Source organism: Poromitra crassiceps (assembly GCF_964638095.1).
Source record: "Poromitra crassiceps genome assembly, chromosome: 17".
In the NCBI taxonomy this organism is placed as follows: domain Eukaryota; kingdom Metazoa; phylum Chordata; class Actinopteri; order Beryciformes; family Melamphaidae; genus Poromitra; species Poromitra crassiceps.
In genome coordinates, this window is record NC_139635.1 from 33,174,756 (window position 1) to 33,202,396 (window position 27,641).

Here is a 27,641-nt window from a genome sequence, read left to right on the forward strand (position 1 = left end):
ATGATGAATGACATAACTGCTGAATATATAAGTTCTGCATTACTGATGTTTAGTATAACATTTCTATCTCAATAGGCTTCACATGATGAATATATAAGTTCTGCATTACTGATGTTTTAAAAATGTAACCTGTTATGTGATGATAAAACCATCCTGCGCCTAAAAATAATTTCTGGAATTGACACAGCTGTGGACTTGATGGAGTGAAAATGATTTTATTTTAGTCCTCAAAATCAAGTGAAGGGAGTGGGGCCTCCCTGAAACCAGTGTAGGCTGCCTCATCTTCAGGGAACTCAATCCTGATGCGGGTGACGACGCAGGAGGGAAGGCGCACTCTCACATGCTTCCCCAGATAACCCCACACCCAACGCACAAAGTTGCGGTATGCAAGAAGCCGGTAGGAACTGTAAAGAAGGAATATATATGGTCAGTGCTTTGGCCAAAATGTTAATTTGTTTTATTAATCTACAAAATGGGGATCATTTTCAGGATGGAAAGGATGTTAGATTGTGAGACTGAGTACTTGTTTACTTTATATACTAAATATGTATTAAAAATATTGTAAATACAAATCCCTGTATATACTTGCTTATTTAAAACCGGATCGTCCAATTCCCCAAAGAGTTGCAGGTAAGTGCCATATGCTGCCTGCAGCACATATGGATTGAGGGCAACTGGTTCAAACCCTGGGTGCAGAGTTGCACAGGCGACTTCTTCACCGTGATGCCGCCCACACCTGCGCATGACCTGCATGGAATGAAAAGCAGTATATGTGTTGTGTGGTCTCATGCAGTGATGAATGTATTATAACCACAGAAGTACATGTGAGGTTACTTCAAATACTGATACGATGGAGCTTTTTAGGGTTATTTGGTGTGCTTATACCTTTGGTATTTCCTTGCAGCAGATGTTCTCACTAGGAGAGAGCTTGCTGCAGTTGCCACAAGAGCACCTGTTACAAATGGAAAAGACATTTCAGAAATGTGCCATGAAAAATCCCTATGTAACTGCAAAAACTGGGCTATTGGTTCAAAAATGTAATTTTCTGTTAGCCAGTGGGTTCCAGGTGGCCCCCAGCAAAAAAGTTGTAATATATTGTCTTTGGGTCATTTATAAATGAAATTAGAAAAATATTATTAGCATTTTTTTGTAGTGCTATTTCACATTGAAGTCAATGGAGAGTGGCTTGTATGTATTTTCCACCTATGGGTATTAAAAGTAAGGCAATGACAGAAGTGGGTATATGACTGCTTTGGTCATGGGTTTCAAAATCTTATCAGATGGGGGTCCGTGGTCTAATTTGTGTCAGTTTAGGGGTCCTTCACGTGAAAACGTTTGAGAACCAATGCTGTTAGCTAGCCTACAGTACAACACTCAAATCCTGTAGAGGGCATTCAATTGAATTGTCGATCATACCATTCATTGACCTCTCCCATTCTGTGGTGAGCCTCCATCTCCTCGCCCACTGCTTCAATAGCTGCTGCTGGCTCCCCACCAGCCTGTGCTAGTGGCTCAAACTGATAAGGTTCTGGGCCGCCGACAGGGGACTCCGGAGGAGAAAAATCCTCGACGTCAGTGTCTGGATCCTCCACTTCTTCATAGGACATTTCTGTCAAGGGACTGTTTGTGCTGCTATCAGAGTCACTCATTGTTAGAGACCTTAGCTAACCTAGAGACAAGCTAACCTAGCCTATGCTATCAGTGTTTAGTATGATTGTGATTGTGGTGGGCGGGGGGGGGGGGGGGGGGGGGGATGCAATGACGTATCTACGCCAGTATGCCGCCGGCGATAACGAGTCTCGCGTCACTAGTCTCTTGTAACGTAATTGCCATAGAGATACATGCAGAAAATAATTAAATTTCTAGTTCGCCACTGAATTACCAAATTGATATAACTTTAAACCATTTTGAGCAAAGCTCTTTCCAAACAGGCCACCAGCGTTGGCTAGTTGTTGATATTTATACAGATATGGCCCATCTCAAATAAATTATTTTTGAGGCAAACTGCAAACTGTAATGGCGTCGATTTCCGAAAAAGAATCTTGACTTCAACACAGCCAAAGAGTCCAGTATAGACAAGAGCATATGTCATTTCTTGGTTTTTTCCATAGGTATTTTCAAATCACTGTTCTAATACATATCTAGGGGGTAAGTCCTCCTTTAAATACCTGTTGAAGTCTATCTGCAGTTGTGGCTGCTGAATGTGCCTCTATAGTCAACCTGCGTGGTTGAAGAATGTGACCAGCTACCTGTGTTGTTCTAAGTTGCTGAAGTGTGACACCAAACTTACTTAATATACTAAGATTTTGTTTCTCCCCGAAGAGACTAGGTTCAAGTTCAGTTTCGGGTTCCTTTCAACTTCAGAAGTCAGAGACCACGGCATCCTGTTTAAAATGAAGCAAAGTTCATTTGACCCGGCATACCGTGGCTCGTCTGTGTGCGGGTAAAGTTCCATATTAGGGAAAACGGTGCCTCAGTCTGGGGCTCCAGCAAGAATGGATATACAGTATACACAATGAATCGATCGGTAGACACGCTGGCTCTGTTTGAAACCGATGGAAAATGCTGTGCTTCTCTCCCGCACTTAAATGAGTTTGCTACTATATACAGTAGTCTGCAGATAAGATCGCATTTATCATGGTTGTGAAATAGTGGCTATCTTTAGGGCTCCCTTGAGAGAATAACAGTTTGCCTCGTCCTCTGACGGTGCCTGTAATGGATGGGTTTGGATTGAGAGCAAGTTATTCTTGTTTCTGATTCCCTCTCCTCAACAATAGTAAAATGGATGTAAGATTACATCATTGTTTTTAATTGCCTTCTCTTTGTTCCGATACTGTACTGGACACATTAACGATGTGACACCTGGTAGATCGTGATTCACCGGTAGATCTCGGGCCATCAATAAGTAGCTCGTCAAAGAAATCCTAAATGTATTATTATGATTTATCCCACTCATCATGTGTACTAGTTAACTCAGTATCTACAGTATTTAACATTATAACATTATGAAATAATGTTAAATAAATAATATAATAGAGCTCAACAGGCACTTTTCGTGACGTATCCCACCACAGAAGTAAGTTCCCCATTCATTTTCTCCATAGACATTTAGGAAAATCCTTATATAACGAGCTTAGTTTAAGGCTGGAACAAGGCTGACCCGTGATCTACTGAATCGTGAGCGACCATAAAACATTCGGTTTGAGCAAGAACATAAAATACCAATTGGGGGGGTCAGATTTTCAATCTCCTCCCGATCTCACCCCCCCCCCCCCCCCCCCCATAAAAATTTATAAAAATAAATATGTTTATTTTTTGGCATTATTATGGTCATTGTTATTCGCTTCATGGACAAAAAGCTCTTTTTTGAAAAACAAATCAAATCAATACTATTCTGAAAATGCTTTTTGTCTGTATTGCCAATATGTTTGGGTATCTCACGATCGGATTCAGTTTAGATTCCTGATTCAAAATTGATTCTCCATAATATAGGGGGATTTCAGGATCTATCCAGTCCACTGTGTGCTAAGAAAGGTGTTGTAGCAAATTATGGTGAATGAGATTATATAGTTTTTATATTTGAAAAAGTATTTGCAATAATGTAAACAAACACACGGTATACACACAAAGGCAAACCTAAGACAAAAGGTCACATTTATTATTCATGCTAATCTTGCACAAATAAAAACTTTTTAGTATTCTAGTATATAGTAGTACATGTATATAGAAAACAAAGTTAAAGGAATACAAAAAAATAAAAATGCTCTTGCATAAAAAAACAAAACAGATCCCTAGGTCTGCTCTGACTAGAAGAAGGCTTATAGTCACTTATATGCCAGAGTATATGTGTTGATTTGTGGGGGATGGATGCTGCTTTGCTACCTACCCAGAATGCTGATGGGTTTGGAGGGAGGAATGGCTGTCGTTCCTATGGCAACAGGTTACACTTGTGTGTGTGTGTGTGTGTGTGGGAGGGGGACTCAACAAGGGCTGTTGTGTAAGCGTTATGTGTGTGTGTGTGTCACTGAGATCACTTAGCACATCCTCAGGTGATAGAGACAGGCTTTAACTGCTGGGGGCTACAGATAATCATATGTCCTTTGTGTTAGGAATGATGCTTTGTGTGGCTTCCTGTTCATGGGTTTAAGTGATCTCCCAAAATGGCAATCCCATTACAAGGGTGCAATCCAATTCCTTCTTGGTTTATTGTACAGTTAGGGGATCCTAGTAAGTTCTTTGAAGTGATTCTGGAATTTCCTCAGGATCTGTCTGTCAAGAACACGGTGGGAATAGGACACTAGTAGCCACCAGCTTAACCCATTGATACCCGATGCAGCATTTGCGTGTATATCCCTCATTTGTGTGCGTAAGACCGCGGTCTTAAAGGGATACACACACAAATGCTGCATCGGGTATCAATGGGTTAATGCTGCAAAATTGTAGCTATGGCAAGGAGTGTCCGTCCCCCCCCCCTACACCGGTCCCTTTTGCAGGTGATCAGACCGGTTTCAGAAGTACGTTTAGTTTTCTTTACTCTTAAAGAAAATAACGCAGTCCTCTGTGGATGAATATTTCCATGTCTAGTCAGGAGAACAGAGACCTAAACATTAGCTGCACGTCAGACTGGCCAGTTCTGTCAGAGAGAAATGGGCTAAGCCCATTCACCAAACCATGATTTTGAGCGTGTACTTGGCTGGCAACAACTGCCATCAATAATTCCAGAAATCCAGCAGTGTGTTGGCAGAGCCACGACCCAGCCACTCCAGTGAATAATATGAGCGGTCATCCAGTGTAAAAACCCAGCCACTCCAGTGAATATGAGCTGTCACCCAGTGTAAATGGCTCTGAATAGCTCCTTTATTTATTCTGGTCATTATTAACGGGCATTGAAATTCGCAGCCATCATCAGCCACCACACATAAATCCCCCTTAGCAACCCTGAGGGGCTGAAAGGAAGCCTCGTCGCTGCTGAGAAACCAGGCAGTACAGAAACCAGGCAGTACAGAAACCAGGCAGTACAGAAACAGGAAAAGAGGCGACCCTGCAGAACACGAGAGCAAACTGAAAATCACATGTCATTGGAAGCCGTTGATTTGAGGATGAATATGAATATGAATGGTTTGTCCAGTGTGACGAGCTGAAAGCAGACTCGGCCTCGTTACTGCCAGACGTCGTCATCTGCTTTTTTTGCTTTCGTGGTGTCAAGTTTCTGATGGGCCTCCAGGTCCACTGGGCTTTGGCTGGCAGACGTGAGCAGCCTTGTTCTGCTGGCAGGCTCCAGGAAACACAAGCCCAGCGGGGCCCATGCACTAATTAGGTTTAGTAAAGGCCCAGGAGAGAGATGGGCTGTTACATGGCCACAGACATTCTGTGTCACCTGACAAAAAAGGTGGGAAGAAGAAGTTATAGACTCTCTCTTAACTTACTGGCTCAGGAGGAGGGAGAGCGGGTCGCCCCACTAGTAATCAGAAGGTCGGTGGTTCGATCCCCGGCTCCTCTAGTCCACATGTCGAAGTGTCCACGGGCAAGATACTGAACCCCAAATTGCTCCCAGTCCCGATGGCTGCACCAGCACCCCTGGGCGGTGTGTGAATGGGTGAATGTAGGCAGGTGTTGTCAGGCGGTTTGACTAGAAAAACACTATATACTGTAAATGCAGTCCATTTACCAGTTACTGTTAAATTGCAAAAAGGCTGATTCGAGGTCAAGCAAACACCATATTCCTCCTCTATGATTTTTAGATGTTTCCCAATCATCATGTATAATGGTCAGTTTTCCTGTCGGTCTCTGAAGTGGTCAACCTGTAGCTTCTGTGTGATTCTTTCAGATCGACATCGAGGTGAATGGAGAGCCCGTGGACCTGCACATGAAGCTCGGGGACAACGGAGAGGCCTTTTTTGTCCAGGAGAGCGAGCAGCTGAATGTGAGCGATGTCCAATGAGACTCTTATTCCACCAGCCTGTGTGCTCACAAAACCATTGATAGCATGAACTTCAAGAAAACTATTGTGCTTTGTAAAGCAAAGTGGGTGACTTAAAGTCCCTGGAAACCAAAATCCACAAAAACGTTCTAACTATGTTATTTAGGGTCTTATGTGAGTAATTGTGTGGCTCAGAAAGTATGAGCCATTACTTTCAACCCAAAGCCTTAAAATCGCCACTTTTCTACAAGGTCTGGATTTCCATTTCCTCATTGAAGAGAGCGGTGCACGCGGTGCTAAAATGCATGATCTTATCACGTCATAAGATTTAATCAAATCACACACACGCATGCACGCACGCGCGCACACACACACTGACACACACAGTAGCGCTGTGCACTCGCAGCGCAGAAATCTCTTCCTCTCTGTAAACCCTCTCTGTCTGTGCTATGCGTCGAGCAACGCGCGAACACACACTCGATCTCTCTTTCCTTCTCTCTCCTCTCTCTCTCTCTCTCTCCGTTAAACTCCTCCGAGCAGGTCTCCTCCAGCAGGTCTCCTCTGCTGCAGACGGGACACGCCCACACACACAGTCCGCGGGAGAAAATACACTCTAAAATCGAATTGATTCTCATGACTTTTGCCATGACTGTCAAACCTAAATTTATATACTTTGCGACGTTCATCATCGTTCAAATTTGGCTGGTGGCTTATTAACATAGGTTCCTGTGATGTGATGAACTCAAAATGCTACATAATAAAAAATTATTTCTGGTTTCCAGGGACTTTAAGTTTGAGGTCGCCCCCCTCCACAAAAAATGCATATCGTTTTTCGAAGCAGAACTATCTGTCTCTGTTGTCTTTTTTCTTTTTCTTTTAATGTAACTTCAGCCTTATTGTAGAAATGCGGCGGTCCCTTAAGTGTGCGTGTGTGCGTGGGTAGAGCATGTCATACTTTTTCCACGTGACAAGCACACCAGCTTCAGCACTGTTGATGTTGTTGTACACAAACCCTCCGACTGATATGATGTCATGGGATGCCTTTGCTAATCTGAAATCCTGCGGCAATCTTTGCGTGCAAACGCAAGTCACATGTCAATTGTGTCTGACCAAACAATGACTCCAGCGTGACACAGTTGCTGGCAAACAATGAGTTGCTGTGCATCTGTCAAGTGACGTATCGCTCAAAACACGATCTATGCGAATTTCTCCAACTTCCTGTCATTGCTCAACAATGACAACAATGCAGTTGCAGACCATATCTACAGTATGTCTCTCAAGCATCTGCATTCTTCTATCTGGTCTTTCAGCAGATTATCCCAGCTCACCTGGCCACCTCGCCCATCCCCACTGAGGGTCACCTGTTCTGGATCACAGAGGTGGAGCGCAGGGCACCGCCGGTCCTGGAGGATGACCCCGCTGACCCGGAAGACCCACCCGAGCCTCCCGCCCCCAGCACTGTGGCCACCAAGAAGAAGAAGAGACGGAGGAAGAAGCACAAAGGAGACCCCCGCAGGGAGGAGCTGACCCCGCCCATGGCCGTCACTAGTCCCAATGCTAATGCTGCTAATGTACCCGCCGCTGCTACGCCCAGCACCACGCCCGCTGCTACGCCTGCTGCTACGCCTGCTGCTACGCCCGGCGCCGGGCCGCCCGAAGAGATCTTTGAGATGGAGATGAGCTCTGACGAGGAGGCTGCAGCACATGCAGCACACTCCAGGTCCGTTCAGGTTTAATGCTTGACCCGAGCTTGATCTCAGTTCAGATGGATTCATATTAGGGCTGGGCGATATAATTTAGTCCAAATCAATTTCATGATATGGTTTATATTATGCAAAATGACACAATAATATTCCTTAAAATGTTTCTACCTAATTCTGTCCGAGTTTTTAAATACAATTTGCTTGTTACAACAGACGTGCGTATCATGGAATTCATATCATCACAAGATCACTTCACTGAAAGATGATAAACAACAATATTGAATTACTGCCCTAATTAATATATCTTTTGCCTCGGCTATAGGTCACCATCGATGATCACGATGCGAGACATCGACCCCAAATTACCTGCAGCCAGACACAACCTAGATAGTTATCCATTTTCTGATGGCGATTGGTCTGCAGCTGACAGGTATGTATTGATATCTACACAAGTTAGCTTGCAAGGGTGTACCGTGAATACACACTATGACTCTTATTGATCGTTTGTGTATCTTCATCCACCCCTCTAGTCATGGCTTGTCTCAGGCCTTTTCCCCGAAGAGTGACTCTGAACTGGTGGTGAGGCCTTCTGAGAGCATGCTAAGAGCAGAGTCCCACATGCAGTGGACCTGGGGAGAGTTTCCAGAATCCACCAGGGTGAGCAGCCCTCTCCTCCGATATTCTTAAGTGCTTGATAATGATACAGTAATAATAACTTTAATGCATAGTTATCATAGAGTCCTCATCTTCCAATTCACATTTCTTCTTCTTTACATACAGGTCACCAAGAAGGAGAGACCAGAACTGATCAAAACGGTGACCATCACTCCATCAGAGAGCACCCACTTCCGTGTCATCCTGAGTTCTGAGGCCATGGAGAGTGAGACGGAGATACGGAGTGCCAAGGAAGGTGGTGCCACCGCAGCGTGTACCATCGTCAAGCCTGAGCCGCGCACCCCTGTCACCCCTGTCACCACTGTCACCCCTGTCACCCCTGTCACCACTGTAACACCTGTGAATCCCCTATCGTCTGTCAGCACCATAAGCTCCACGAGTCCTGTTACTCCTTCAGAGCCCCTGGATGATCTACCATCCAACATGGCAACCTCCACCCCTTCCGACAGTCTCACCGCCGCCACTGCTGCTCTGCAGATGGCTGAGGACATGGGGGACGTCTCCTCCAAGAGTGAGTCACCCTCTAAGAACAAAGGTATCTTGGGTGGCCACCAAGTTTGCCGCCATTTGTGTTTAGGCTGTCTTTTGGTTTGGCATTTGTTAGTAATAGTACATTCAATGTTGAACGCTTCTCTTGTTGCATGCAGGTGTCCCGAAGAGGAGCCAGCACCAGGGTCCTGAGGATATCTACTTGGATGACCTGAATGTACTTGAACCTGATGTCGCTGCGCGTTACTTTCCTAAGAGGTTAGCATGTTAAAGAAGCACGTATTGAATACTGTTGCTCGACTTGTCTAAAGTTAAAAACAAACAAACATACAATTTAAAACTGAACAGAGAATTAATATGCTTCAATATCGGATATCTAAAACATGCATACATAAAATACAATAAATCTATAGTGCATGACTTTTGTTTCTCCCTTCTGGCAGTATGTGTATGTGTTCACGTAGTGTCTGAAAAATGAGTTCACAACAGTTTCTTTTGCTCTTCGTTGTCACGCAAAAACTGGAAACCGCTATTAATGTGTTGTTTAACGCTCTGAGCAATATAATACAACACATCATTTTTGTAGCGTTCATGTTGTTTCCACATTATGAATTAAAAGCTCATGAACACACTGAAGTCGGAAGAATGACTCCCCAACACGGGAAAATGGGACCATGCGAGGAGAACGTGAATGCATTTGTCATAGGCTCCGATGTAGCCGACTCGCTCGCTCCTGTTTTGGCTGTAAAACAGTGGATAAATGTCACACAACCCCTGCAAAATGACTCCTTTTACTATCATCAGAATTTGATCAATTCCGTCCGTTAATATTTGGAAAGGCTAGAAGAGCCTAGAAGAGCCACACGATTTAATGATTTTATCCACATTCAAGTTAGCAGCGGGCTAAGCAGAAGTTAGCCGGCTCGGCCGGGGGGAAGTCTCTAGCGTGCGTGCTGCAGGCCTGCGCGGGAATGTCGCCACAGACACAGACTGAAAACTCCAGTCTACTGTGGAATACAGAGTTATGTAGTGCTGATGGGCTTAATCAGCATGGTCGGCAACTCGTTGGCAAGGGCTTGAATGTAACGGATGTTCATTTATAAGTGCTAGTGCTTAAAAACTAGTGACTTAAACTTAAACTAATGCTTAAAAAGTCATTCTTGAATATTTTCTTCATCTTAAATAACAGACCTTGAACAAGAACCAGTCATGTATTCTGCATGCATTTGATGGCATTGACTGTTGACCTGTGTGTGTTGCTGCAGTGAGTCGGAGGCGGCGGCTAAGCACTGGATGGACTCGGAGATGCACTCTGGATCACAGTCTCCCCAGTCGGTGGGCAGCGCCGCAGCCGACAGCGGCACAGAGTGTCTGTCTGACTCCGCCAGCGACCTGCCTGACGTCACTCTGTCTCTGTGTGGAGGCCTCACAGAGAATGCTGAAATATCCAAAGGTACACGGGAATATCAAAAGTACTTGTGTGCAGGAAGGGAAATCAACTTGAACTTACATTTGGCCCCACTGGCCTTTTCGTCCCCTAATGTCCTTAATTCATGTTTTTCTCCTTTCTGTGTTGTTTGCAGAAAGGTTCATGGAGCATATCATCACCTATCATGAATTTGCTGAGAACCCAGCAATTATAGATAACCCCAACCTGGTAGTGAAGATAGCAAATAGGTAAGTTAGCGTTTTTATGTCACATAATTAAAATGTACTGGAAATGTGTATATATACAGTATATATAGAAGTATGCTGTCAGCTCTTAATGCACATGTCTGTCCTCAGATATTATAACTGGACACTAGCTGCACCCTTGATTCTAAGTCTGCAAGCATTTCAGAAGAATTTACCAAAGGTAAATTAATTGCCATCTCTATTGCATTCTGCATTATATGCTGTCAATACATGTGTGGGTCATCATAAATCAGGAGCTAGCTTAAAATGAACTGTGTCCTTGTCTATATAACCTAGGCTACAGAAGAGGCCTGGGTGAAGGAGAAACTGCCAAAGAAGTCAGGCCGTTGGTGGTTCTGGCGAAAGAGGGCGGATAGTACAATCAAGCAGGTATGCGAGTGACAGTGATGTTATCAGGAACAATGAAAGGAAAAATGAAAACAAAACCCCCACCACCAAAAAAGATCAACAAAACAAAATGTAAGTCTACTTCCTGGAACCTGGCAAGTGTCTTGTGATCTTACAGATTTTTGTTTTGTCCTTTCTTCCAGTCGGAAGCCAAGCTGGAAACCAAGGAGGAGTCTCAGCTGGAGGAGGGAGAAGCCTCCATGTCTCAGGAGAAGCTGTCCTTACCGTAAGTGGTGGCACTTCCTGCATCTGTGTCTTGTGCTTTTTACAGGGGTGACTTGGTCTATTGATACGTGGAACAGTCAGATGAGTTCAACGACATGGTGAACTCTGTGTGTTGTAAAAAAAAAACACTGCTTCATAAATCCCTTGCATTGTGATACCCACGTTAATGTTATATAGAATGCGGAGTGAGCAGATGCCTGGTATTTTTCCATTGTACATCTCATTGTAGGTCTGGTACATCTCAAACTATGGACAATTGGATTTAGTTTGATTTAATTGACCAATTTGTTAAACTGTATGAAAAATTGTCATTTCACATAGCCGATTTCAATTCAATTCAATTCAAACTTTATTCAGGACACAGCTCAGGCGGGTCCATAACACAACAAACAGAATATACAAATAGAGATATAAAAATAAACAGATTATAAAAACACAGCCATTACAAGTTATTCCACCATGGTCATTTTAAATTATACTGTAGGCTAAAACGCCAGTGGTTCCACAGTCTGGATGAGAACCTAACAGAGCTCAAAACAGGGTTGGTTATTGCTAATATAATACTGTTTGCAGAGTCTGATAGCCTGCACATTCATCTGTATCTGAGATTTGGTGTTACAGCTGAGCAGGTGGGTACATTGATACAGCATCATGCTGTCATAAGTCTCTGCATGCTGTCTTTTTTGTAGTACCGCCACAAGTGGGCAGTATACAGTGCGGTACATTAGGCTTTAAAAAGAGCAATCTTCACTGCCACAGAACAGAAATTAAATTTACGAATCAACATGTTCGCTTGTGCGTACATCTTACGACACTGTCTGGACATGTCCCATGTGAGCATATCAATAAACCAGAATCCTCACCGATTTGTTTAATTTAGAATAATTTGGCCATTTAGATTACATGAGGGGGAATCTCCTTGTGGGGAAATTGTGTCATTTTAGCAGCAAAGAGTAGGATATACAATAGATAGTATTTAAAATAATTATAATACTCTCATAATTACAACAAAATAAAATATATTACAACAAAAGAACCCATTGAAGATCAAGATATAATAATAGTCTTTGACATACACAATAAAACATAGTTGGCTCTTCGGCTGCTATCAGCAAACAATTTAGCATGGACCAAAAAGATGGAAGGCATGGTCATCTTGAGAGCTGCCCTGTGTTTGTCTGTAGGCCCAACGCAGGCGACACATCCAGTGATGAAGAGTCCAAGGAGCTGAGCGCTGTGACCTGCCAGGAGAGACTGCAGCCGGTGGAGGGTCAGCCCCACTCCAGCCCACACTTCTACAGGAAGTCACTACGCCTCTCCTCTGATCAGATAGTAAGTACACTGTGCCACATCGCCGATCCCAGTCACCGTTCTGTACCACGTATCCCTCATTCATCTGAAATGAACGGATTAAAGACAGAATAATATTCCAAAACGGTGTTTGTCCATTTTGGAAAAATGTTGCTGCCTGAAGTTCCTCTGTTAATATATGTAACATTTTGGAAGAAAACACTCTGCTGGCTAATAGAGTGCCTAAGGCGTTGTTTTGTTTTGTTTTGGTCCGAGTCAAATGTTCCATGGTCTTGTTGTGATTCATCTAGTAGCTGAATCACTTGGTTTGTCCAAGTGAAACTCTTTTAGAACAGACCTTTTTAAATATATTTAAGTCCTGTTGCCTGAACCCCTCATGATAGCGATCTGTTGCTAACATCACAGCAGTCTTTTGATGATAGTGAGTCAGGAGGATCTTGTCCTGAAAAGAGGCACAAGGCCAAATTCTAATGGAGTGACAAATTCTCCATAACACTGAAAGCTGCAGAGAAAATGACCATCGTCTGGTTTTCATAATGGCCGTTTGATCACATTACACAGGAATGCAGAGCACTCCATGGGATTTTGAGTGGTACTGTAGGTGTATTTGGCAGATCAGAGCTCCCTCTGCTGGCTAGCTGAGTTACATAGTGTTTATTCCCATATAGAGGCCTGTAGGTGGCTCTAAATCCCTTCCCATGTTCATTGAGCAGTAGAGAGTTCCCATGGCTTTTTTGTGTGTGTGTGTGTGTGTGTGTGTGTGTGTGTGTGTGTGTGTGTGTGTGTGTGTGTGTGTGTGTGTGTGTGTGTGTGTGTGTGTGTGTGTGTGTGTGTGTGTGTGTGTGTGCGTGCGCGTGCGTGCGCGCGTGTGTTTATTCCCATATAGAGGCCTGTAGGTGGCTCTAAATCCCTTTGCATGTTCATTGAGCAGTAGCAAAACTAATATTGACTACACTGTTGGAGTTCCCATGGCTTTTGCCATAGTCACAGAGTGTGTGTGTGTGTGTGTGTGTGTGTGTGTGTGTGTGTGTGTGTGTGTGTGTGTGTGTGTGTGCGTGCGCGCGCGTGCGAGCGAGTATAAAACAGACTATGCCAGACTTTCAGTGTTGCCCTTTGTTCCCAGGCCAGTCTGAAACTGAAGGAGGGACCTAATGATGTGACGTTCAGCATCACTACCCAATACCAGGGCACATGTCGCTGTGAGGGCACCATCTACCTGTGGAACTGGGACGACAAAGTCATCATCTCCGACATTGACGGCACCATCACCAAGTACGTGCCTCCAAGTCACTCGGGGCCAGTTTGAGTAGTCTCATAGCAGCCAGCCATAGATGGATATTGACGTCTGGTGCACAACTTTTGAAAAGCGGTTAAAGACTGCCCCCTAAGACCAAAACAAAATGTGTGACGGACATATGAATTGACCAACCACGGACCTCCTTGTTTGCGTGACGCAATTCGTGGGCGGTACGTTTTGAACGATGCACCAATGCACGCAGAGAGCTGGACTTCCACCATGATACTACTGAAGCCAGGAGATTTCCTCTGGCAAAATCAACAAATGCTGACTTGTGATTCAGACCCTCCGTGTGACTTAAGACGTTGGGTCTGAGCACGTGAGACTAGTTTGAATAACCCTTCTAAGAAGCAGAGTAATGATCCATCCACAACTACCTGCAATGATTCCTCCTCCTGTGGAGGCAGCCACAGCTGAAATATTGCCCTACACATAGATAGAGGATGCAAATAAAAGGAACATATTGTACAAGAATGTATGTATGGCAGCAAATGGTTTCCTTTGGCACAAACAAAAACTCTGCCTGTTTTCAACCAGCTTTGTAGCATTACAAAATCTGTAGTATATCTGAAAACTAAACAGTTTTGCAGACATTCATTTAGTTTAACAGTTATTGAGAGTTGATTTGAGTTGAGGTGTGGACCAGTGATGTCATTCATGCACAAATGACATCACTGGTCCACAACTTAACTCAAATCATCAACTCTCAATAACTGTCAAACTAAATGAATGACTTCAAAACTGTTTACAGTTTTCTGATAATACTGCTGTACCGATTTTGTAATGCTACAAAGCTGGTTGAAAATCCGCGGAGTGTTCCTTTAAGATGGCCAGTAATTAAATGTCTCACCTGCCAACTATTCTTTTCCTAAAAGTGCCCTTTTTAACCGCTTTTTAGCCAAAATCGAGTTCTCAAAATGGTTCTGTGAAACAAACCATCAGCTTCAGCGATCACATATTTAACATTATAACGTTAAATACTGTTATAAATGTCCCCATAACATACGAGGCAAACTGGTTTCAGATCAGCATGTGGAGTGGACAGGTGACCTATCCACTCTATGTCCTGTCTCATTAAGCATCCAGATTGCAGCAAAGGGAGTAATGCCAACATTGACAAGGACAGCCTGCCATGTTCTTTGACTCCCTCAGGCCTATAATTGCGAACAGCCCAACTCTGAAATCAGGCTCCTTCATTTGATGGCTAGCGTGCTCGGTGTTCTAGAGCATTGCACAGGATAGATCAAGTCACACTTAAATCAGCCAGAGGAGTGAAGATGTCATCTACAATTACAGATCTTTCCTCACCATGCTCTTCCTCTAGCCGACTCGTGCAATTATTTGAGCAACTTCATGGCCATTAGACACCGACAAGTACTTCTCAAAATAGCGGACATTAATTAAGTCCACAATGCAGTTCTATTTATAAGCTTTTTAATGAGTGTAACTGTTTAAAAGCCATCTCCAGATTCGTTTCTATGCAAAACTGGTGTCTGTTGCCTGCTGGACGCCCACTCTGTAGCGCTCATAGGTGGCCAACATCAAACGGGTCCAGATTGACTGGAGCTTATTATCTCTGACCCCTTAGGCCAGCCTGTGTTTGTGTGTGTGTGTGTGTGTGGTGTGGCTGTCTGTGAGAAGCAGGGCGAGGAGCACAGGGGCTATAATGAGCCCATTTACATGTGGGCCTGGAAGCACAGCCAGCCCATAAGCTGAGGTTGAGACAGAGTCCCTCACCGATGGGAGAATGATCCTCATTAGTTGAGGACAGGAGTTCATAATGTTCTTTATCTCTGTTGAAATGATTTGACGGTTTTGGCCCTTTTATCTGCCCTCCTTTGAACAACCACAGTGTCTCTCCTCGCTCTCTTAATACATCTGCTGTGGCAGACTGGGGGGTATCCCTGTCTTTCTGTCACTACTCACTAATATATATATACCGTACATATATTATAAATCTAAAGATAATTGCACCTAAGGCACAAGGTAGCACACACAGATCTTCAGGACAAAGGATTCTCTATTTCACCATTTATTTGATCTGTGTGTGCTACCTTGTGCCTTAGGTCCAATTATCTTTATGTTTTGAACTTTGCTGGTTTAGCACCACTAAGAAAGGCACCGGGAAAGCGCATCCTTTCCAAGGACTTGAATATTATAAATATATTGGTGTGTTTTAATGTTTCAGGTCAGATGTGTTTGGACAGATCCTGCCACAGTTGGGGAAGGACTGGACACACCAGGGCATTGCCAAACTCTACCACTCAGTAGCTGAGTAAGTGGCAAAAAACACAGTTTTATTATTTTTTATTTATTTGTTTATTAACTGATGTATCATAGACGAGGGCGTCTCAGTGGTTAGCACTGTAGCCTCCTGGTGCTTTCTGTGTGAAGGTTGTATTTCCTCCTTTTGTTTGTGTGGGTTTCGTCTGGGTGCTCCGGTTCTCTACCACAGTCCGAAGATATGCAAATCGGGTGGACTGGAGACTTTAAATTGTGAATGTGATTGTGTTTGTCTATCTGTGTTAGACGTGTGATGCGTTATTTATGGATCCGGCGGGAATTCTAGGCAAGACCCGCCCTACTCTGCCTCTGATTGACTTACCCTGATATTCTCATCCTAACCCCAACCAATCGTCACTGCCTAAAAAGCCAACCAATCATCACTCCTCATGCCTAAACATTAGGGTTGTCCTACAACCCAGGTTTTACGAGTGAGAACGAGAGCTCTCACTAGTGCCTTAAACGCTGCAACGCAGCCCTATGGAAGACTGTTATTTTGCTCCAAAATTACTTTTTATTAAAACCTGACCACCCACCCGTAGGTGGCGTGGTACCCCCTGGGACTGACACGGATCCACGTGACTACGTCACGTCCTGCCAGCCCAGGGAATAATCACTCTAATTTCTTCCAGCCCGCTGAGATCCGACGCACCCCGTGACGCATCGACACAGCAAGGCTGGGTAGTGAGAGCTCTCGTTCTCACTCGTAAAACCTGGGTTGTAGGACAACCCTAATGTTTTACTTCGTTTCGAACTCAAGCTCTCACTAGTGCCTCCATTCAACCGACCTTGCTGCCGGGAGCACCCCACAGGGCGACCCGAAAGGCACCGGTGAACCACGGCCATATGGCAACGTTTATGCCTAACCGTCTGACATATTAGAGTGGCAACGATACTACTTTCTTGCCACCGACAGCACCGCGTGCGCGAACTGCGCACCGGACACGTCAAGACTGTAGTACCTGACAAAAGTGTGATGAGAGGACCATGAGGCCGCGGCACACATGTCCTCCACCGACACACCGCGCAACAACGCAGAGGATGTCGCAACACCTCGCGTAGAAAGCGCCTTGATACCCTCCTGGGGAACCTTGCCCACGGCAGAGTATGCCAACGCGATCGCCTCCACTATCCAGTGTGATAAGCGATCCTTGGAAAGGGGTCCGCCCTGGGCCCTTTGCCCAAAGCAAACCAACAGCTGATCTGTAATGCGTAAAGAACGCGTCCTGGCCACACAGGCCGAGAGCGCCCTTACGGGGCACAGCATGAGCAAACGTCTCTCCTCGCCCGTCTCTAACTGAACGGCGGGGGACAGAATGCTGATAAGTCTATGACCATAGACCTAAAGCTGACATTAATAATCTTAGGTTGGTACGCCGGGTTAGGTCGCAACGTAACCCTGCGCCCATCATTACCACACAGGCCTGCTGCACCGAGAGGGCAATCAGGTCACCAACTCTCTTTCCTGACGACAAGGCCAGCAGCAGCGCGGTCTTTAAAGACAGAACCCTTAAATCGGCGGAGTCCAAGGGCTCAAACGGATGACCCGTTAGCCCGTCCAGCACCGTAACCAGGTCCGATTTTGGGGAAAAAACGCACCGCGACGGCGGGCGCAGTTTACGCGCCCCCTTCATGAGGCGCAAGACCAAAGGGTACGCCCCCACGGGGCTCCCTTCAATTCCCCTATGGCAAGCAGAATCGCGGCTACGTACACCTTAAACGACTGCGGGGACTGACCCGCGTCAAGCAGGCTCTGAAGGAAACAGAGAACTGGTCGCACACTGCAGTTCACTGGATCCACGCCCTTACTTGCTGCATAGTGCATCCCACATTAACAGGCAAGCCCTGGGCTAGCAACTGGTCCGGTTCAGGAGCCAGACCGCTAGCTTCCACCTGCCTGGGGAGGGGTGGAACACCTCCCCCTCCGCCTGGGATAGGAGATCGGCCCGTACCGGCAATGCCCAGGGCGGATCTTGCGCCAGGGAGACCAGGTCCGCAAACCATGTCTGCCTGTGCCAACAGACTAAAACGAGCCGGAGGCGCTGTTCCCTCACCCTGTCCAACACCTGACGGATCAGGGGGGGTCGGGGGAAACGCATAGAGCCCCTCTCTCGGCCACGCCTGCGCTTTTAGCGCGTCATGACCTAACGGGGGCTGTCCTCCTGGATCGAGAACCACAGTGGGCAGTGTGTCGCGCGCCGCGATGCGAGAGATCGACGCAGGCGCGACCAACCCTGGCCCAAACCTGTTCCATCACCCGAGGGTGGAGGCACCACTCCGTATAACGGGGATTGCCTCGAGACAGCAGGCCGGTCGTAACTCTGCCGTCCCGGCAGATAGACCGCTGACACTGAAAGGAGACGGGGATACACCCACAGGTGAATCCCCGCTATGGTTCAGCGCCCCCGACCGCACACCGCCCTGTTTGTTCAGGTGGGCGATCGCTGCCCTATTGTCCGAGCGAATCAGCACATGGTGCCCATGTGTGAGCCGCTGGAAGTGTTACCTCCGCAGGCCGGGGGGACTGCGGAGGCAACGTTCTCTTTTGAGTCTGGTCCCCAAGAGAGCTCCCAACCAACAATGGGCCCGCGGCGCCATTGATGGTGGGCTTGTCCTGAGGCAGAGCCCGGCGAATCGCCTTCAACTCTAGCACGTTTATGTGGCGAAGCTCCTGAGCCTCCCACCGGCCGTTCGCCGAAAAATGCCCGCAAATCGCACCCCCTCCCCAGAGGGAGGCGTTTGTGCGAATCACCATCCTGAGCGGGACAGGGCCCCACCGAGTACCTCTCGAGAGGTAACGGGGGTACGCCCATATAGCCAGCGCCTGCCAGGCCTGACCTGTCAGAGGAACCCTGCGATGACGGTCCCCGGCCGAGTCCAGGCGAAGCCTGAGAACCATATTTGGACCACGAGAGCATGTGTAGCCTCCCTAGCGGGAGCACATGCAGTGCTGAGGCCATCAGGCCCAACATCACTGTGCACTGATGCACTGACACCGAGGGCACAGACCTAACGTCCTTGGCTTGCTGTCCGAACCGTGCGAGCCTGTCGCTCTGGCGAAAGGCTCGCAGGAAGTATAGCTCGAGCCCCAGGAAGGTCGCCGCCTGCGCTGGGACGAGGCAACTCTTCTGCCAGTTCACCAAAAACCCTAAGGTTTGCCGGTGATTGGTCACCACCTTGGTATGTTCCGCGGCACAGACCCTCGAGTCGGCCGCTAAGAGAACGTCGTTGAGATATAGGAAGACGCTAGGGGTGTCACAATATATCGTCCCACGAAATTTCGCGATAGTAAAACGTCACGATATGTATCGTTGAGATGAAATCTCATATCGCAAAAAAAAAAAAAAAAAAAAAAAAAATTTTTTTTTTTTTTTTTTTCAAAAAATAGACTAAGAAACGTCTTTGTTTGTTGAAGTTCAATGTGTGGAAAGTAGTTCAGTTGAACAAGTCTCTGAAGAGACACATGAGAAGTTATACAGGAGAGAAACCATTCAATTGAGTTTCTGGCAAAACTGTTTACTTGACAGGAAAAACTGAAGATGCATAAAAAATAGATTAAGAAAAGTCTTGTTTGAGTTTGAAGAAAAACTGAAGATGCATAATGAGAATTTATACTGCTGAGAAACCTTTTAGTTCAAAGTAAATCTAAGTGACGGTGTAACTCATTCTATTTCAAGATAAGCCTTATCTCCAATCTCATGTTTTTTCTAGTTGTTATTGTAATAATAATTTCCCACAACAGCATGTTTTGTATTTGTGCATTTCAAATAAAATACTACTTTTCCAGTCATATATTGTCATTATTCAAGTTTAAAAAAATATTGTTAAAATCGTATCGTATCGTATCGTTATCGTGAACCCAGTATCGTGATACGTATCGTATCGTGAACTGAGTGTATCGTGACACCCCTAGAAGACGCGGATCCCCCTCGCGCGGAGGGGCGCCACGGCTGTCTCCACGCACACCGTGAGGGTTCGCGGGCTCAAAGACATGCCGAATGGCAAGCCACAGAACTCGTAAGCCTTCCCCAGGAAGGAGAACCTCAGGTATTTCCTGTGTCTCCTGACCATGTGGACATGGAAGACCGCACCTTCCAGATCCCTGGAAGTAAGAAATCCCCCTGTCTCAACTTGAACAGGCGGGGAAGAGAGCATTCGGGATGGGACTTCCTCAGCGTCTTGTTGAGACGCCGAAGGTCCAATTTTGGACGCATGGAGCCGTCCATGGCCTCCTCCTCCACGGCCAGATCGGGGGTCCCGTCGAACGTGGGTGGGCAAACTGTAGCGCGTATCCCCTCTGGAGGGTGCGCCGTAATGGGGACGGGGGAACATAGATGCTCCCAGGCATCGAGCCTGTTGGACAAGATGGTCTCTTGTGGCCAACGGAGCGGAACCCGTTCCACCATTCGGATCATACTCTCTCCCTCAATGTCCCCATAGGAGACAGTGAACAGTCATCAAAAGCAGAGAGCATATGAACTGAATCAAGTCTCTCTGCCCGCTTCGCGCTCAGAAAAGAGTATCACCGTCTCATCATCGTGGATAGCGAGACTGAACATTTTAGAAACACATTTCTCAAGTTAGAACTATAGAAATGATCCCTGAAATATAGTCATGAGCATATTGCTGGGCCCCGGGACCTTTCGATCCGGTGCCCTGATGGGGGGGCGGGACGTGAGAGGCTACGCCCCCCCGCCGCATGGACAGTTCCGTAGAAGCTGTGCATGCTGGGGGAGAACTTCTTACGCAAGCTCCGCCTACTGACGCGCTGTTGTATCGAAGTAACCCCCCCCCCCCCCCCCCCTGCCGTGCGCCTTTCGCAGGCTGGGGGGACTGCGGAGGTAACGTTCTCTCTCGAGACGCACGTGGACTTGTCCGACAGTGCGGCCCCCCAGGTGAGCTCCCGACCAGCAATGAGCCGTTGGTGCCATTGATGGTGGGCTGTCCTAGGAGCCTCTAGCCGAGGCCAGGCCGTAGCCATGGACCAAGGCGAGCCTTGATGCTGGGTATGAGACCCTGGGCGAGCTCCCGACCGAACTCGGGCCTTGGGCACCGAGGACGGTGGGTCTAAAGCTACAAGCCGCAGGCTGGAACTAAGCCCAGCCTTGGTGAGCCAACCGGTGGGCTTGACCTGGGCGCTGCCAACCGAGGCCAGGCCGTGGCCATGGACCAAGGTGCGCTGTGCCCCCAGCCAGGCTCCCTGCACTTGCAGGGGGCGCCCCAACAAGGGAGTGCGACCCATGAGGGGCTCCCAACCACCCCGGGCCTTGGGCACCAAGGGCGGTGGGCTTGTCCTCAGAGCTACAAGCCAAAGGCTGGCACTGAGCCCAGACCTTGGCGAGCTGTAAGCCCTGCTGGACGCGTGGCGCCAGCAAGGAGCAGTATGTCTATTGTAGCGGAGGTATCTCGCGCCCAATGTACTTAGCACACAGGTACTAACTGCACGGGTGCACGCCAGCTATCTGCAAAATGCTATCGTTCTGTGCTAAACAGTACTAAATATTGCTATCTGCACCTATGCAAGGCAAGCTAGCTTTAACACTTCTTTGAGAGCGGACCTTGGTCAGCTCTAAAGAGCTTAGCTGCGGACAAAACCGAAGGTTCAAGGTGCCTGTGCAGCGTGCTCGTGCCCAAGGCCGAACACGCACTTAACGTGCCGATTCATACTCGGCCAAGCAGTTTTACACACGGCCCATCCCCTCCCTGACCTTCCCTGCTCAGTAGCAAGAGGAAGCAGGAAGCTAACCACTAATAGCAAGCTCCCGCAGGGCGCACCCTATTAGCGGGAGTACTGCTTAAGCAAGCTAGCAAGAAGCACAGGCTAGACAGTAAGCAACCCGGAGGCTAGCGAACGTGCGCGTGCAATGGTAACGTAAGCGGCAATAGCCCATCCCGAAGGGGGGGCACCAATACCCACAACCTGTTAACCCGAGAGAACAGACGTGGAAGCCACTAGCTAAGCTAGCATAAGCACTGAGAGACAAGCGTGCGCTAACACAAGCCTGCGCACAGGCCGGTGCAGCGCGTCTCTACCCTGAGTAACACGGGGAAGCAAGCGTGACCGCAAGCAAAGGCCAGCGGCCCGCGAAGCTAGTCAATCTCAGAAGAAACTCCTCAGCGGGAGTTGCAATCTAGTAGATGCTAATTGCACGAGGCAAGCAACACTTAGCAGACAAGCAAGCTGGCTAAGATGGCGTAAGTACTGAGAGAAGCGGCCCACACAAGGTGCGGGGCGAGCTCACCTAGCTAGCGAATCGCCCAGCTAAAATCTCAGACGCCAGTAAAAGCTACACTACATTTATGTAGGTTCCAGCAACGCCTGTGCGGCGTGCTCCTGCCCTTAGGCATGCACACATCAAATTAATTGTGCCGGTCGTAACCGGTAGCCTCACAGCTAATACAGCACCTAGCTGTTCCCCCCTCTCTCTGCTAACAGGAAAACGGGGTTACACATCGCTAGATACTGGCTGCACGGGAGAAAGCTAGCTAACTAGCTATTTCACTGAAGAGCATGGCTACTAGCTACTACTCTCACTTAAGGCGCGCCCTACACAGAGGTAGCTGGCGCGAAGAACTTAGCACACAGACACTAACTGCACGTGTGCACGTTAGCTATCTGCCACAATAACCGGGTGCGTTACCCTGTCTGGGGACGCAGCCAGATATGGAGTGCTACAAGGTAGTCCAAGCTAGCTGCACTGAGCAAACTAGCTAACTATCTAACGCGCGCGCTCTAAAGCCGGCGTTCCTAAAGTACCTAGCAACAGAAACAACCGCACGGATGCAGCTAGCTATCTGTGACAACTGTGCTATTTAGCCTGTTGTTCTAGTGCTAACGGTACAAGCTATTCTGCATGTATGCAAACCTAGCTAGAGTTATGAGTGCAGACCTGAGTCATGCGCTCAAGCCTAACAACATTACCCCGTTTCCGGGGAAACGTTTCACATCGACTGCACGGCGGCAGTCTGACAACAGTTAACTAAGGAAGATACTCTTAGCTTTTTAGATGACTTGTTCCGACGCCGCAGGGTGAAGGGTACAGGGTCGGGTCTCCGAAGCCTGCTTTATCCCGTCCACGCGACCCTCTTGAGGTGGGCAAGTCAGCCGGAACGAGCCTAGTATCTAAAGCTATATAATATAACTCCTCGTTAACCGCGGAGCTTTCAAAAACACGTCTTCACAGCGGCTGGAAGAAAGCGGAAGTGATTATTCCCTGGGCTGGCAGGACGTGACGTAGTCACGTGGATCCGTGTCAGTCCCAGGGGGTACCACGCCACCTACAGGTGGGTGGTCAGGTTTTAATAAAAAGTAATTTTGGAGCAAAATAACAGTCTTCCATAGGGCTGCGTTGCAGCGTTTAAGGCACTAGTGAGAGCTTGAGTTCGAAACGAAGTAAAACCCAACCTCCTCTTGCCTAAACCCAACCCAGTCATAGGCAGAGTAGGGCAGGTCTTGCCTATGTTAGACGCGTGATGCGTTGTTATGCATCCCATGGGAATTCTAGGCAAGACCCACCCTACTCTACCTCTGATTGACTTACCCTGACATTCTGACCCTAAGGCAGAGTAGAGCAGGTCTTGCCCTAGAATTCCCGTGGGATCCATAATAATGCCCCTGGTATGGATTAGCAATCTATCTGGGTGTTGCCCTACATACACACCAGGGCAGTGCAAGCTGGGATAGGCTCCAGCCCCATGTAACCCTGAATAGGAATAAACAAGTAGCAATAAGGAAAGAATTAATGAATTCATGAATGAAGAACATTTGGGCTGGACTGTCTACTCCAGTGGGATCAAGACAGAATAATTGTAGAAAGTGATGAAATAATGGAAATCCTGTGTAAACACTTTCCCCTTTTTTTTATTATTATATCCCTTTCAAAGTTGGACAACTTTGTGCTCAATCAGCTGTAGAAATATTTTACCAACTTTCCAGCTTTAGCCACTCATGGTGTACACAGAGCTACTACTCTAGTAAATGGGTAGTAACCACAAGTAATAAGTATATAAAAGGGGCAAGAAGGCAGTCTCTCTGTTCCGTTTATTTCAAATTTTGTCTCACTGATGATGTCATAGGCATTTGTGACATCATCAGTGATGCCATAAGAGCAATTGCGATGTCATCAGTTATGTGAAGTTGTGACATCATCAGTGGTGTCATAAGAGAGACGGCTGTGGCTCAGGAGGTGGATGTCACAATGCCTATGACATCATCAGTGACATCATTATTGAGCAAAATCATCATGACTGATGATGTCATAGGCACTAATGATGTCATAGTATCAGTGATGTCACTCAAGCAGTTGTGGTTTTTGGTTACACTCGTTAAATTGTGACATCACTGATGATGTCATCAGTGATGCAAAGTTGAGCAAATGGGCGCTGCGCATAACAAGAGCCCCCGCGCAGTGGGCGAGTCCAGGGATCGATGCCTAGTAATAGTAAATCTGCCCTCATTGAACTAGTCATTATTTTTAATTGGTAGGATTCCCATTCATTCAGAAAACTGCAAATATAATTGATCTAATGAGAGTGCTATTCTTAGCAGAGCTAATGATCATAATGTCACATTGTATATAGGAAGAGCCGGTAATAAGCACTCCTCTCCCTGTTGGCAGGAATGGCTACAAGTTCTTATACTGCTCGGCGCGGGCGATCGGCATGGCGGACATGACGAGGGGATACCTGCAGTGGGTCAACGATGGGGGCACCATCCTGCCCAGGGGACCTCTCATGCTGTCTCCCAGCAGCCTCTTCTCTGCCTTCCACAGGTATGCGGACTGCACTTTCAATGTCTCCTATTTTCTGTGTCTTAAAGCCAAATCCCTCCTATTCCCAAAGTCATTATTACACACAGAGTTAGAACATCTCCTGGTATCATTGTCTTTAAATCCTCTTTATCCCTGAAGTCTTTATTCTCGCTCACGTCCCTCAATTTGTGTCTGCTCAAACTTAAATCTCTGTCTGCAAACTTGCCTTCACATTTACAAAACCCCAGTTTCAGTGTCTCAGGCAAAATCCTCTCAAACCCTTTATTCATTATAAGACATGTTTATGCAGAGGTCTTTCCTTAACAAAGGTGGATTTTTGATTGGCGAGAACTAGAGAGAAATTGAAATTGCTAAGTCAGTGTAAATCTCTCACTTAAAATTGCCACGTGTAAGCACACATGTATTGCTCTAATCAAACTGTTTGCTTCAGGGAGGTCATTGAGAAGAAACCAGAGATCTTCAAGATTGAATGCCTTACAGACATCAAGAACCTGTTCCAGCATAACAAGCAGCCATTCTACGCGGCCTTTGGGAATAGAACTAATGTGAGTCAATGGAGGCGAGACTGCAAACACTCTCCTGGACATTAAAATGGTTGTTTTAGCATGTCGGTGTGCTCGCTGATTCAGAACTCGATGCCGTCTTGGTGTACCGTAAGATCAACAAACATGACGTTTCATTAGCTATCAATTAACAGACACAAACATAATGAAATCCGTGTTGGGCTGAACCCAAGCTGAGGTCATCGGCGGAGTGGCTGGTCTGTGGTAGGGAGCTCCAGCCGGGCACAGCGTCTCATCTTCAGCTGCATAAACACCAACACCCAGTCGCAGCGCAGAGAGCCGGCCAACCTCTGTCTCAGTCTGTCTCTCACAAAAACAAACACACGCACAGTCTCCCACTAGCACCGCCAAGACCTTAAGTCTCCGAATATTGCCATTACGCGCATTAGGTGCGGTTAATATCATCAACGCCTTATGTCACTTTGTGCCAGCGTGTGCTCGTTGGGTATGAGCAACAGCTTTCCTAAGAATTACATAATGGAGTGTAATCTGTTTTCCCATGGCTTTTAACCCGTGTGTCTTTCTGTCTAGGATGTGTTTGCCTATAAGGAGGTGGGGGTCCCAGTGTGTCGGATCTTCACTGTCAACCCCAAGGGAGAGCTGATCCAGGAGCAGACCAAGGGCAATAAGTCCTCGTAAGTACATTTGTCCACTCCATGTGAGGTCCATGGGCCTATAGAGAGCTCGCTGGTAAGACCATTAGGTGTTCATTCCCACTACTGCCACCAGTGGTAAAAATGTATGTACTCATGGTGCTAGTAAGTAGTAGGGATGGGCAATGAATTTCGAATTTTCGAATAATCGTTTTTGTTATGAAGATCGACTTTTATTATTGAATGTCGAAAATCGTTTATTGGCAATCTTGTCTTAGAAAGTACGTTTTCCATTGTTTTTACCGGCGCCTGTCTCTTTAAGAGCAGCAAGTTTGTCCATGTGAAGTTGCCGTAGCTGCTGGCTGCGCATTAGCGACAGTAGCACCCAGCAGCTCCTTGATAGAAACGTAGTAGAAATGGTGTCTACATTACATCAATACTCAGAAGGGTTCAAGGCTCGTTACTGCATGAAGAAAAGCTGATATTCTGTCTAGTGTTCCATGGGCCATCTCGGCTTCGTTCAGGAAGCTAACGTACTCTTGAGTCTGTGAACGTCGATAGAGTGCCAAAGTCACCCCCTCTCCGTCTGATTTCATCCGCCATTCATTTTTCCATAGACCTTGCATAAAATGCATATAAAAATTGTTTTACTTGGTCAAACCATGCGATTCAACTATAATTGGGAATCAGGGGAGACCAACATTTGACTCTTTTTTTATACCGGTATATATATATATAGCGGTGGGCGAATTTTGACGAAAAGTCGACTTTGGCGCAGCGAATTTCGAATACTGTTTTTGCTAGAAATGTCCATCCCTAGTCACTAGCTTTGGATGAAAATGGCCACCAAGTGGCTCATGTTATGTCAAGAGGGAATACATTGTTAGCTTCCATTGATTTATTTAGGCAGCTTTGCATTTTTAGTTGTTTGCTTTTTAGAATTGTTTGAATTTTATTGATTTTGTTCATACTCTATCCCAAACTAGCTTGAGTGCCAACTGGAATCTCTATAGAACTGATTTTTTGTTTGTGCACACACTATTTTAGCTATCTATGCATCCTCACTCTCTCTGACTCTTGTCTTTCTGTCTTCCTTTGTCTCTGTCTCGCCCATAGTTACAGCAGGCTGAGTGAGCTGGTGGAGCACGTCTTCCCTCTGTTGAGTAAAGAGCAGAACTCGGCCTTTGCCATGCCAGAGTTCAGCTCCTTCTGTTACTGGAGACAGCCCATACCCGACATCAACCCAGACGAGCTGCTCTGATCCAACACACACAGACGCCCCCGACGCACCACCCAGACGAGCTGCTCTGATCCAGCGCACACAGACGCCCCCGACGCACCGACAAATGCAACTGGATCATGCACTTGAACGCACCTCCAGCAAACCCCGCCCTCCCTCCGTAAACCCTAGTATTTACACATACACACACGCACACGCACACACACACACACACACACACACACACATACACACACGCACACACACACCACTGTAGCAGAGTGGGACACTGGTAACTCTGTTCTTTGAGCTTGCTGTCGTAGCAGCGATAGGGATGTGATCATAAACACACAAAAAGTCAGGGAAACTGCAATCTCCCCTTAGAAATGAGTTGGAAGTTATGTCCAAAACAATAAATCCTGGAGAGAAAAAACAAAACAAAAAACGTGGAAAAATCACATCCTTGAGAGACTAGGAATCACCAACTAAAATCACTGTCTCTCCTCCTCA

At 46.7% G+C, this 27,641-nt stretch overlaps 2 protein-coding genes across 2 annotated transcripts in view; one reads left to right on the forward strand and one right to left on the reverse strand.

Moving 5' to 3' along the window:
- lpin2 (lipin 2) overlaps positions 1 to 27,222 on the forward strand; it is a 44,291-nt gene extending 17,069 nt beyond the window's left edge. Inside the window, exons 3-20 of the mRNA XM_083653780.1 lie at positions 5,828 to 5,923; positions 7,231 to 7,640; positions 7,946 to 8,053; positions 8,154 to 8,280; positions 8,404 to 8,833; positions 8,946 to 9,045; positions 10,053 to 10,240; positions 10,371 to 10,464; positions 10,573 to 10,642; positions 10,759 to 10,851; positions 11,013 to 11,095; positions 12,279 to 12,426; positions 13,529 to 13,677; positions 15,891 to 15,977; positions 24,604 to 24,792; positions 25,187 to 25,301; positions 25,851 to 25,954; positions 27,029 to 27,222. Coding sequence (XP_083509906.1) covers positions 5,828 to 5,923; positions 7,231 to 7,640; positions 7,946 to 8,053; positions 8,154 to 8,280; positions 8,404 to 8,833; positions 8,946 to 9,045; positions 10,053 to 10,240; positions 10,371 to 10,464; positions 10,573 to 10,642; positions 10,759 to 10,851; positions 11,013 to 11,095; positions 12,279 to 12,426; positions 13,529 to 13,677; positions 15,891 to 15,977; positions 24,604 to 24,792; positions 25,187 to 25,301; positions 25,851 to 25,954; positions 27,029 to 27,173 — 2,736 coding nt within the window. The 3' untranslated portion in view covers positions 27,174 to 27,222. The remainder of the gene's footprint in view (positions 1 to 5,827; positions 5,924 to 7,230; positions 7,641 to 7,945; positions 8,054 to 8,153; positions 8,281 to 8,403; positions 8,834 to 8,945; positions 9,046 to 10,052; positions 10,241 to 10,370; positions 10,465 to 10,572; positions 10,643 to 10,758; positions 10,852 to 11,012; positions 11,096 to 12,278; positions 12,427 to 13,528; positions 13,678 to 15,890; positions 15,978 to 24,603; positions 24,793 to 25,186; positions 25,302 to 25,850; positions 25,955 to 27,028) is intronic.
- On the reverse strand, positions 221 to 1,629 carry LOC310791981 (P2X purinoceptor 7-like; the record flags this gene model as incomplete). Its single annotated transcript, XM_083653665.1, has 4 exons — positions 1,417 to 1,629; positions 886 to 952; positions 601 to 747; positions 221 to 343 (listed from the first exon to the last, which is right to left on the reverse strand). The coding sequence occupies exons 1-4, from the start codon at positions 1,605 to 1,607 to the stop codon at positions 221 to 223; spliced, it is 528 nt and encodes a 175-aa protein (XP_083509791.1). The 5' UTR covers positions 1,608 to 1,629.
- Positions 27,223 to 27,641: the final 419 nt, after the last annotated feature.